The following is a 12,698-nucleotide window of genomic DNA, read 5'->3' as shown; positions in this document are numbered from 1 at the left end:
GTCCTCAAACAATCGCATGGCTTGCTTTCGCTGTAAAGCCTATTGTAAATCGGACAATGCAGTTATATGAACAAGAATTTAAGCTTTTAACCGATATAAGACACTTGAATGTACCTAAATGTCTAAGATCCATAATTTTTATGATTATTTATTTGAATTGCACGCCCTCCAATTTCACCGGAAGTTGTCGACAGGTGCCCTGCTGACAGGACGCCTAACCCTAAGAAGTTTTTAAGACTGCAATATGAGAGATTCTGCAGAATCCTACAGAAAGGCTAAGATTACGTTGAAGATTAAGGCTAGTGAAAGAAATACATTTAAATAGTGACACAGAAAGAAAGAGTGAGCCCCAGGAAAGAGATAGAATTAAAGACATAGTGTGGTATAGAGTGGATAGGTTGTAGTGTTTTCAAGGCCCCACACCAGCTACAGTACATTCCCCTCTCTCTCGCTGATGATGAACACTCACCAAATCTGGCTCTGCCTGGCTTTAGCTCTGCACGGAGGGCCCAGAATGTGCACAGTCAGCTGCTCCCCCCTCTGTCCCTGCCTGCTACGCTATTTATACACACGGTCCTGCCTCCCCACATACCACACACACACACACACTCACATGCATGGACGTAAGCACTCTCTCACACACACGCATGGATGTAGGCACTCTCTCACACATGCATGGACCTGAGCACTCTCACTCACACAGACACGTAGCACTGGACAGTGTAGGATTGTCACTACAGACTACAACACAGGAACTTAAGTGGCTGAACTTCAGGACCTTAGCAGTGGATTCAACAGGTGGACTTACAGGGAAAGAGAGACAGAGGAGGTATTTTCAAACCAGGAGATAATAGTGTCAAACCAGGAGATAGTAGTGTCAAACCAGAAGATAGTAGTGTCAAACCAGGAGATAGTAGTGTCAAACCAGGAGATAGTAGTGCCAAACCAGGAGATAGTAGTGTCAAACCAGGAGATAGTAATGTCAAACCAGGAGATAGCAGTGTCAAATCAGGAGATAGTAGTGTCAAACCAGGAGATAGTAGTGTCAAACCAGGAGATAGTAGTGTCAAACCAGGAGATAGTAGTGTCAAACCAGGAGATAATAGTGTCAAACCAGGAGATAATAGTGTCAAACCAGGAGATAATAGTGTCAAACCAGGAGATAATAGTGTCAAACCAGGAGATAAGTGTCAAACCAGGAGATAGTAGTGTCAAACCAGGAGATAGTAGTGTCAAACCAGGAGATAGTAGTGTCAAACCAGGAGATAATAGTGTCAAACCAGGAGATAGTAGTGTCAAACCAGGAGATAATAGTGTCAAACCAGGAGATAGTAGTGTCAAACCAGGAGATAATAGTGTCAAACCAGGAGATAGTAGTGTCAAACCAGGAGATAATAGTGTCAAACCAGGAGATAGTAGTGTCAAACCAGGAGATGACAGTGTCCTTTAGGTGCCTTTTGCAAACTCCAAACGGTCTGTCATGTGCCTTTTACTTGAGAGTGGCTTCCGTCTGGTCACTCTACAATATAGGCCTGATTGGTGGAGTGCTGCTGAGGTGGTTGTCCTTCTGGAAGATTCTCCCATCTCCACATAGGAACTCTCGAGCTCTGTTAGAGTGACTATCGGGTTCCTGTTCACCTCTCCGACCAAGGCCCTTCTCTCCCGATTGCCCAGTTGGGCCGGGTGGCCAGCTCTAGGAAGAGTCTTGGTGGTTCCAAACATCTTACATTTAAGAATGATGGAGACCACTGTGTTCTTGGGGACCTTCAATACTACAGAAATGTTTTGGTACCCTTCCCCAGATCTGTGCCTCGACACAATCCTGTCTCTGAGCTCTACAGACAATTCCTTCGACCTCATTGCTTGGTTTTTGCTCTGACATGCACTGTCAACTGTGGGACCTTATATAGACAAGTGTGTGCCTTTCCAAATCATGTCCAATTAATTTAATTTACCACAGGAGGACTCCAATCAAGTTGTAGAAACATCTCAAGGATGATCAATGGAAACAGGATCCACCTGAGCTCAATTTTGAATCTCATAGCAAAAGGTCAGAATACTTATGTAAATAAGGCATTTCAGTTTAATTTTTTTATTTTTCGCTTTGTCATTATCATTATCATCATTAAAATCAATTTAATTGAATTGAAGAGGTCTGAATACTTTCTGAATGCACTGTAGTAGAGTCAAACCAGGAGATAGTAGAGTCAAACCAGTAGATAGTAGAGTCAAACCAGGAGATAGTAGAGTCAAACCAGGAGATAGTAGAGTCAAACCAGTAGATAGTAGAGTCAAACCAGGAGATAGTAGAGTCAAACCAGTAGATAGTAGAGTCAAACCAGGAGATAGTAGAGTCAAACCAGGAGATAGTAGAGTCAAACCAGGAGATAGTAGAGTCAAACCAGGAGATAGTAGAGTCAAACCAGGAGATAGTAGAGTCAAACCAGGAGATAGTAGAGTCAAACCAGGAGATAGTAGAGTCAAACCAGGAGATAGTAGAGTCAAACCAGGAGATAGTAGAGTCAAACCAGGAGATAGTAGGGTCAAACCAGGAGATAGTAGAGTCAAACCAGGAGATAGTAGAGTCAAACCAGGAGATAGTAGGGTCAAACCAGTAGATAGTAGAGTCAAACCAGTAGATAGTAGAGTCAAACCAGGAGATAGTAGAGTCAAACCAGGAGATAGTAGAGTCAAACCAGGAGATAGTAGGGTCAAACCAGGAGATAGTAGAGTCAAACCAGGAGATAGTAGAGTCAAACCAGTAGATAGTAGAGTCAAACCAGGAGATAGTAGTCAAACCAGGAGATAGTAGAGTCAAACCAGGAGATAGTAGAGTCAAACCAGTAGATAGTAGAGTCAAACCAGGAGATAGTAGAGTCAAACCAGTAGATAGTAGAGTCAAACCAGGAGATAGTAGAGTCAAACCAGGAGATAGTAGAGTCAAACCAGGAGATAGTAGAGTCAAACCAGTAGATAGTAGAGTCAAACCAGGAGATAGTAGAGTCAAACCAGGAGATAGTAGAGTCAAACCAGGAGATAGTAGAGTCAAACCAGGAGATAGTAGAGTCAAACCAGGAGATAGTAGAGTCAAACCAGGAGATAGTAGAGTCAAACCAGGAGATAGTAGGGTCAAACCAGGAGATAGTAGAGTCAAACCAGGAGATAGTAGAGTCAAACCAGGAGATAGTAGGGTCAAACCAGTAGATAGTAGGGTCAAACCAGTAGATAGTATGGTCAAATCACTGAGGTAGGCTAATGTTGCGTCTAATTGAAAATAACATTATTCTCCACTCACAGCAAGAAAGCAGGTGCATGTAAATTGTAATGGATTGCAATTGATTGACAACATTGTTTTATCAACATTGTTCTGTTGACTCCATGAATGCAAATGCACCACTGCATTTGTAGTCTCACTGGCATACCTTTATTTACAAAGCCATTTTGGGTTTACTTCCATTTTATTTGGCCATTTTTATTGTTCAGAAATGTGGTGAGTACTCTTCGTTCACAGGATTTTATCCTGCTAACTGTTCCAAATGTCCGAACTGAATTTGGTAAAAGGGCTTTTATATACTCTGCGCCATCGGCTTGGAACGCCTTACAAAATCCGTTTAAACTTGTCCCGATTGGTGTTTTTAAATCACTGATGAAGGATTTTGAGGCTGATTCCCTGACATATCAATGTTTTTAATTTGCTGTTTTATGATTTTGTTATACTCTTGTGAATTCTATGGTTTTTACTAGATTACTTGTAGTTTTTCATATTGTCTGTTTGTAATTGTGTAATGACTTGGTGCTGCCTATCTTGGCCAGGACGCGCTTGAAAAAGAGATTTCAAATCTCAATGAGCCCTTCCTGGTGAAATAAAGGTGAAATAAAAAATCAAATATAATGTCCTTGCAGAACAAGAATGTTTAGACTTTTCCTGTAAATCTGTTGCGCTGTTTTAAATGAATAGGTTAGACGACAAGCCATTCCCTACTTTAGCATCTGTGTGGACCATGCTACCACAGCTCATAGGATGGGATTGTCAATTCACTCCATAACGTTTTTCCCTCCCTATGAAAGTGTCCTGACAAAAATGGCCATTCATTTAGCCAGGGCTCCTCTCCATTCACTATATGACTCACAGTGCAGGAATGTATGCCTCATCACACAAAAAATGTCACCAGTCGGCTGACAGTCTCTGTTGTTGGGTACATTTGGGATCCGATGTGCTAAAAGAGCTAGCCTGGTCCCGATATCGGTTTGTGCTGTCTTGCCAAGTCCTGGCGGTAACAATGACCATAGGAGTTAGGAAGACAGCGCAAACAGATCTCAGACTAGGCTATAAAAGATGCCTAATAATGAACGCTCTTCTCCCAGCCCTCAGCCATTGTAAACCCTGGGAGATATTAGAGAGAGGGCCACTGTTTCCACAGGAAGAGGTGAGGAATGGCCCTCAGGGCAGAGCCCAGATCAGACATGCCTCTCTACCACATTTGCATGACTGGACAGTTTTGTGAAGAGGCAGTGATAACCAGGGGAAAAGAGCTGTGTTAAGTTAGCATATCTTCACTTTTTGTTCCTATCAAATAATCAACCATTTTTATAAATACTACTTAAAGAGTTGGGACATTCTTGTGTACACCTTCACCTAATGGGAAATGTCAATATGTGTTAAGGATGATTTGGTGTCATTTGGGACCAGACTGAATCAACACATGTATGAACAACCAGGGGTTAGTTCGTGTAATCTCAGTACCTCAACAAATCCTCTGTTTTCTGTGCCCTTGTGGAAGATATATCCCCCTCCCACCCTCTCCCTCTCCTCCTCCATCCTCCCTTCTCACTATCCTCTGTTATCTGGTCTTATGGCCAGCCTTTGTCTTATCTAGAGCGTCCAGGACGATGGCCTGTGGAAAAATGCTAGTTTTCAGAGGAAGTGGAGGCAGCCTTCTGAGATTGGGTGGCAAAGCACTGATTAGTTATGGGTCTCTCCTCGTCTTCAGGGTCCTGTCTGCAGGAAGGACATCCTGAGCCATCAGAGGCTGAGAAAGAGATATATGAATCAACCACATAAAGTAGTCTCTATGGCTGTTCGACTTGAGGTCACTGGCTGCATTCTGCACAGACTGCCTATCTGTTGAGATTCCCTACTACTACTGTTTCTAGCAGTCTCCTATTCTACTGCGGCTGCTTTGTGGGGTTACTTGGGCCCCTGTGTTTGGCGGGTTGCTGTTGTGTTGGGCTACTCTGTATGGCTTCCCTGTGACATTGTTGTGTATGTATGCCCAGGGCAGCATGGAGAGGGGGGAAGAGAGGTCAGGGGTGATCAACTGAGTTTACCATCACCAGTTGCTGATGCACCGCTTTGGCATGCCAGAAGCAGGAAGACAGACAGTCTGGCTATCTGGCAGAGCCTGCTTGGAAATAAAAGAGAGAGAGACAGAGAAGGAGGGAGGGAAGGGAGTGGAGGGACTGAGGGAGGGAGCGAGATAGAAAAAACAGGGAGTGTGAGAGACTGGAGAGAGGAGTTGAGTTCGCACAGTGTTTTTGACAGCGGTTTGGAACAATAGGGATATCACTGGGACATTAGAGAAGAGGCTACAACACAACAGGGTCCATAAGGAGCACATGGTACGTACTATAAGAAAGCTTTAGAACAATCTACTGAAGGAAAGCCTTTTGTACAGCAACATGGCTGATTTTACCAGGTGTTTCCTTGTTTCCTGTTAGCTGCAAGTTTTTTACTAGAGAGTGACTTGTTTCCGCAGTGCTGATAGACTGTAGCTCTGCGTACGCTAAATTATTAACTGAAAATACTGTTTTAGTACACAATATATGGGATTTAATTGCACAGTGAAGATTAATGTTGTTTAATCTGGCCTCTTTTAATGTGGGGATATAAGAGGCAGTTGTTTAGTTTAGTTTGTTGATGTTAACAGGTTTTAGTATGCTTCCGGCTGTGTGTGTTTGTGCGTGTCTGTGTGTGTGTGTGTTCATGTGTGTCCCTTACTAAGTTTCTTTTTCTTTGTTTATAGTATTTCATTTCACTCCAGATACAAACTTATACATACAAACAACAACTTACAGACGCACACAAGCGATGACTTCATCTCCTCTGCTCAGACCCACATTCTCACACCCCTATCCCTAGTGCCTGCGTTATTGTTTGCCACTTGGCCTTAAATTGATTCCATTTGTTTTTCGCAGTCACCCTGCCGGTCGGCAGGCAGGCTCAGGGGCAGGCCGAGTGGTCAGGGTAGGCGGGTACAGACACGGGACAGGCAAGGGTCAAAACCAGGAGGGTGAGAAAAAGAGAGGCTGGGAAAAACAGGAGTTGACATGACACACGCTGCTAAGCTTGACAAACAAGACGAACTGGCAACAGACAAACAGAGAACACAGGTATAAGTACACCGGGGATAATGGGGAAGATGGGAGACACCTGGAGGGGGGTAGAGACAATCTTAAAGACAGGTGAAACAGATCAGGGCATGACAAACACGAAGGTGTTCTCCATTTTGCTCTAAGACCCCCCCCCCCAAGTGTAACAGGACTCGTCTGAAGGTAACACATACTAATTAATGGAACTATGGAGGTAGTTTTGTGACAACAAAAATAAGGGGTTAAATATGTATCCAAAGGAACTAAAGTATTTCCTGAGCTTTCGTATATATCTCCAAGATATACGACTTCAAAACCTTATTCCTTCTGATTTATTTTTTGCCATTTATGAATGTGTTATTCAATGCGTTTCTATGGGCTATAATAGGCCTAGACTTTTAGAGGTTTAATGCGTTTCTATGGGCTATAATAGGCCTAGACTTTTAGAGGTTTAATGCGTTTCTATGGGCTATAATAGGCCTAGACTTTTAGAGGTTTAATGCGTTTCTATGGGCTATAATAGGCCTAGACTTTTAGAGGTTTAATGCGTTTCTATGGGCTATAACAGGCCTGGACTTTTAGAGGTTTAATGCGTGCAGGTGGGACAGGGATGAGATAAGTGGTTTGTGTGTGTTCATGGTGTGCGTGGTCATGCGTCTGTTTGTGGTTAAGGAACTGTTCAGTTGAGCTGTTCTTGGAAATCTCTCTCTGGTTGTGTGTTGTCAGTCATTCGTTCTGTCATTATTAGGTTACGTCAAAACCAAACTCAGCCAGTCATGACATGCCCAGACAGGCTGACACCCAGCCTTTTCATACACTTTCAGTTTGAAGTTTTAGCCTGCCCCACACACTCTCTCTCACACACACACACCTGCTGTGTGTGTGTGTGTGTGTGTGTGTGTGTGTGTGTGTGTGTGTGTGTGTGTGTGTGTGTGTGTGTGTGTGTGTGTGTGTGTGTGTGTGTGTGTGTGTGTGTGTGTGTGTGTGTGTGTGTGTGTGTGTGTGTGTGTGTGTGTGTGTGTGTGTGTGTGTGTGTGTGTGTGTGTGTGCATTCAACAGATGAGTGAATAGTTGGTAAGGTTGTACTGACTCTAGTCTCTGGCTGGCATGACAGTGCAGTTGGTTGAGATTGTGTCATATAGTCCCAAGATAAAGAGTCTAAAGGTACTTTCAAACAAAACCATATCCATTAGACACCTTGCTTCCTGGTGAATTTCCAGCTCAGCTTGTCTTTTGTTGTGGGAAATAAGTCTGTCTGCTGATAAGAAGAAAGTGACTCCCTGGAGAAACAAATCATTCTATGGAGGGATTGAGTTCCATGGTAGACCATTGCCACCGCAATACATATTAAGTGCCACAGTGCTTATTGAAGAAGCAATACCTTAGGCAATAGTCATACCTGCTACTATAGGAAATATGTATGACAGACAAAGAAGTAATCAGGTTTTAATGGGGAGGTTCCAGCTAGGGGCTCTGTATCCTGGGATTCTATCCATCTGCCCAGATACAGAACAGTAACCCTGGTCAGGCCTGCTTCCACACACTCCACCCTCAATTTGTTACTACTGGAATAAGTAGGCACTTATCTAGGCCACTGATCCCAACCATGTCCCTTACACAATTACCTTGTCGTTAATAATCTGTACATAAAAGGGATTAAGTTCTATAGCATTTACGATACAAGCTGTTGAATTGATGACCTATTTCTGCCACGTGTGCATGCACACACACACTCACAACGCTACACTATCTTTAAATATAATAGCAAAACATTGACTGACTGGGTGGGTTCCTCCAGGGTGGGTGGGTTCCTCCAAACCTGTGCAGTCCAGCTAGTTTATTTCTGTCAAGCAAAACAAAAGTTTCCAAAATAACAACAATGACTACAAATAGAACCTGGCGTGTCTGTTGTCACCAGTTGCCGAACCTCCTGGGCCCTGCTGTGAAGGCCAGTGGTTCTCAGAGGATGAGGGAGTCAGTATGAGGGCTGGGGGAAGGTGGCCTGCTGTTCTACATCTGTGTAGTCAAATCAAATTGCATTTGTCACGTGCCGAATACAACAGGTGTAGGAAGACCTTACTGTGAAATGCTGACTTACTTTTTATTGATTTATTTTTATTTCACCTTTATTTAACCAGGTAGGCCAGTTGAGAACAAGTTCTGATTTACATCTGCAGCCTGGCCAAGAAAAAGCAAAGCAGTGCGACAAAAACAACAACACAGTTACACGCGCTCCAGCAGATGTATCTCACTGACCATCCCTAAAGCCAACACCTCATTTGTCCGCCTTTCCTTCCAGTTCTCTGCTGCCTGTGACTGGAACGAATTGCAAAAATCGCTGAAGTTGGAGACTTGTATCTACCTCACCAACTTTAAACATCTGAGCAGCTAACCGATCACTGCAGCTGTACATAGTCCATCGGTAAATAGCCCATCCAATTTACCTACCTCATCCCCATACTGTTTTTATTTATTTACTTTTCTGCTCTTTTCCACACCAGTATCTCTACCTGCACATGACCATTTGATCATTTCACTCCAGTGTTAATCTGCTAAATTGTAATTATTCGCCTACCTCCTCATGTCTTTCGCACACAATGTATAAGACTCTTTTTTATTTTTCTACTGTGTTATTGACTTGTTTATTGTTTACTCCGTGTAACTCTGTGTTATTGTCTGTTCACACTGCTATGCTTTATCTTGGCCAGGTCGCAGTTGTAAGTGAGAACTTGTTCTCAACTAGCCTACCTTGTTAAAAAAAGGTGAAATAAATAAAAATAAATAAAAAACACATGGAATAAGCAAATGTACAGTCAATAACACAATAAAAAAATCAATGTACAGTGTATGCAAATGTAGTAAGATTAGGGAGGTAAAGTGTAGTTCCAAGATGGCGTAGCAGTCGGTCGTGTGTTGTGTTCGTCTTTGTCTCATCCGGTGTCTTATTTTTTTCCTTTCTTTTTCTCGTATACATTTTAATCTCACTTTCTATCTACGAACTAAATATACTTTCCTGCAAACTGCCTCACCCAAAGTGGTACGGATCTGCTATTTTTATTCCTTATAACTGGAACCTCCATCAGGAGCTAGCCAGTTAACTAGCTACTAGTCTTTGTTAGCCACGGATAGCAGTCTTCTCCTTTTAGCTCGGACACCGCCAGCTTGAGCTCGAACAATACATGTCAGTCTGTATTTTATCTTTGGTGGTTATGATATCGTTTCGTACCTTTGAAGAGGGGTATGACTGCAGCAGCTATCCAATCTTTAGGGATCTCAGAAGATACGAAAGAGGTTGAATCGGCTAGTAATAGAGGTTGCAACAATCTTAACGGATAATTTTAGAAAGAGAGGGTCCAGATTGTCTAGCACAGCTGATTTGTAGGGATCCAGATTTTGAAGCTCTTTCAGAAAATCAGCTATCTGGATTTGGGTGAAGGAGAAGCGGGGGGGGGGGGGGGGGGTTGCTGTGGGGGGGTGCATGGCTGTTGGCCGGGGTAGGGGTGCCTCTTGAAATTCTCGATTATCGTGGATTTATCGTGGATTCATTCTCTTGAAATGCCTCTTGAAATTCTCGATTATCGTGGATTTATCGGAGGTGACAGTGTTTCCTAGCCTCAGTGCAGTGGGCAGTTGGGAGGAGGTGCCCTTATTCTCCATGGACGTTTTGGTGTCCCAAAACATTTTGGAATTAGTGCTACAGGATGCAAATTTCTGTTTGAAAAAGCTAGCCGTAGCTTTCCTAACTGACTGTGTATATTGGTTCCTGACTTCCCTGAAAAGTTGCATATCGCGGGGGCTATTTGATGCTAATGTGGTACGCCACAGGATGTTTTATGTGCTGGTTAAGGGCAGTCAAGTCTGGAGTGAACCAAGGGCTATATCTGTTCTTAGTTCTACATTTTTTGAATGGGGCATGCTTATTTCAGATGGTGAGGAGGGCCCTTTTAAAGAACAACCAGGCATCCTCTACTGACGGGATGAGGTCAATATCCTTCCAAGATACCCGGGCCAGGTTGATTAGAAAGGCCTGCTCGCTGAAGTATTTTAGGGAGTGTTTGACAGGGATGAGGGGTAGTCGTTTGACTGCGGGCCCATTACGGATGCAGGCAATGAGGCATGATCGCTGAGATCCTGGTTGAAGACAGCAGAGGTGTATTTAGAGGGCAAGTTGGTCAGGATGATATCTATGAGGGTGACCATGTTTATGGATTTAGGGTTGTACCAAGTAGGTTCCTTGATAATTTGTGTGAGATTGAGAGCATCGAACTTAGATTGTAGGACGGCCAGGGTGCTAAGCATATCGCAGTTTAGGTCATCTAACAGTACGAACTCTGAAGATAGATGGGGGCAATCAATTCGCATATTGTGTCCAGGGCACAGCTGGGGGCTGCGGGGGTCTATAACAAATGGAACCATTGAGAGACTTATTTATGGAAAGGTGGATTTTTAAAAGTCGAAGCTCGAACTGTTTTGGCACAGACCTGGATAGTATGACAGAACTCATAAGGCCATCTCTGCAGTAGATTGCAACTCCACCCCCTTTGGCAGTTCTATATTGACCGAAAATGTTGTAGTTGGGGATGGAAATGTCAATTTTTTTGGTGGCCTTCCTAAGCCAGGATTCAGACACTGCTAGGACATAAGGGTTGGCGGAGTGTGCTAAAGCAGTGAATAAAACAAACTTAGGGAGGAGGCTTCTGATGTTAACATGCATTAAACAAAGGCTTTTACAGTTACAGAAGTTAACAAATGAGAGTGCCTGGGGAATAGGTGTAAAGCTGGGGGCTACAGGGCCTGGGTTAACCTCTGCATCAACAGAGGAACAGAGGAGGAGTAGGATAAGGGTACCGCTGAAGTCTATAAGAACTGGTTGTCTAGTGCGTTGGGAACAGAGAATAAAAGGAGCAGATTTCTGGGGGTGGTAGAATAGATTCAGGGCATAATGTACAGACGTGAGTACAGTGGAGGTAAACCTAGGCATTGAGTGATGATGAGAGAGCTTGCATCTCTGGAGACACCAGTTAAGCCAGGTGAGGTCTCCCCATGTTTGGGGTGTGTGACAAAAGAGCTATCTAAGGCATGTTGAGCTGGACTAAAGGATCTACAGTGAAATAAAACAATAACTACCCGAAACAGCAGAAGACAAGCCATATTGACATTAGAGAGAGGTATATGTAGCCGAGTGATCATAAGGTCCAAAGAGCAGCAATAGGTGAGTCAGGGAGCTGTTCGGTAGTCGCTACTATGCTAGGTGAGCAGGAGGAACAGCGTTCAGAAAGCTAGCGGGCCGGAGCTAGCAGATGGGGCTTCGGCGACATCACAACGGAAAAGCCTGCTGAAACCACATTGGATGATTACGTCGGCAGACCAGTCTTGATGGATTGGTGGAGCTCCGTGTCGGCAATAAAGGGTCCAGGCCAATTGGCAAAAGAGGTATTGTAGCCCACAAATTAGTGGGTATACCTCTTGGGCTAGCCGGGAGATGGACCGAGCTCAAGGCTAGCTCAAGGTTGCAGCTAGCTAGTTGTGATGATCCGGTGTAATGACCCAGAGTTTTCCGCAGGAATCCGGCGATGTGGTGGAGAAAAGGATTCCGATATGCTCTGGGTTGATATCGCTTTGTGCAGACTGGCAGGTAGTGACCGAGCTAAAGCTGGCTGGTGTCCGAGATAAAGGTGAAGACCGCTAGCTGTGGCTAAAAGTGACTACTAGCTAGTAGCTAGTTATCTTCTGATGGAGGTTCCAGTTAAAACGTATAAAAATAGCAGATCTGTACCACATTGGGTGAGGCGGAGGGCAGGAAAGTATATTTAGATCGTATGCTTAAAGTGAGATTAAAAATATATATGAAAAAAATGAGGAAAGCAACTATTTACATGGGACAAGACGGGACAAGACAAACACACATCCGACTGCTACACCATCTTGGATTAAGTAAGAAAAAAGTAAGAAAGAAAAAAGCTAGCCTTTGCTTTCCTAACTGACTGTGTATATTGGTTCCTGTCTTCCCTGAAAAGTTGCATATCACGGGGGCTATTCGATGCTAATGCAGTACTAACAAGCCCTTAAATCTTCTTAAGGCTTGGCGTCCCGCTAGTGGGACACCTGTCGACAACATCCAGTGAAATTGGAGGGCACGAAATTCAAATAAATAATCGTAATATTAAACATTTATGAACATACAAGTATCTTATATCGTTTAAAAGCTTAAATTCTTGTTAATCTAACTGCATTTCCGATTTACAATAGGCTTTACAGCGAAAGCATACCATGCGATTTTTTGAGGACGGCGGCCCACATCAACATATTTTTCACCATAAAATCACACA

General features: G+C 43.5%; 1 protein-coding gene across 6 annotated transcripts in view; it reads left to right on the top strand.

Annotated features, from left to right (window-relative positions):
* The window catches only part of LOC124005168 (kinase suppressor of Ras 1-like), a 57,152-nt gene that overhangs the window by 22,635 nt on the left and 21,819 nt on the right, over window positions 1-12,698 (top strand). Inside the window, exon 1 of one of the 6 annotated variants that reach the window (XM_046314164.1) lies at window positions 5,478-5,619. The exons of 4 other annotated variants lie outside the window; for them this stretch is intronic. In XM_046314164.1, the coding sequence (XP_046170120.1) occupies window positions 5,617-5,619 (3 nt within the window). In that variant the 5' untranslated portion in view covers window positions 5,478-5,616. Of the gene's footprint in view, window positions 1-5,477; window positions 5,620-8,733; window positions 8,792-12,698 lie in introns of those variants that run through there. One more of the 6 variants, XM_046314166.1, reaches the window with a different exon arrangement.

The sequence above is a fragment of the Oncorhynchus gorbuscha genome, linkage group LG19 (genome assembly GCF_021184085.1).
Source record: "Oncorhynchus gorbuscha isolate QuinsamMale2020 ecotype Even-year linkage group LG19, OgorEven_v1.0, whole genome shotgun sequence".
Lineage (NCBI taxonomy): Eukaryota > Metazoa > Chordata > Actinopteri > Salmoniformes > Salmonidae > Oncorhynchus > Oncorhynchus gorbuscha.
Note: the sequence above shows the minus strand (reverse complement) of the source record. Positions and strands in the feature narration are given on the sequence as shown.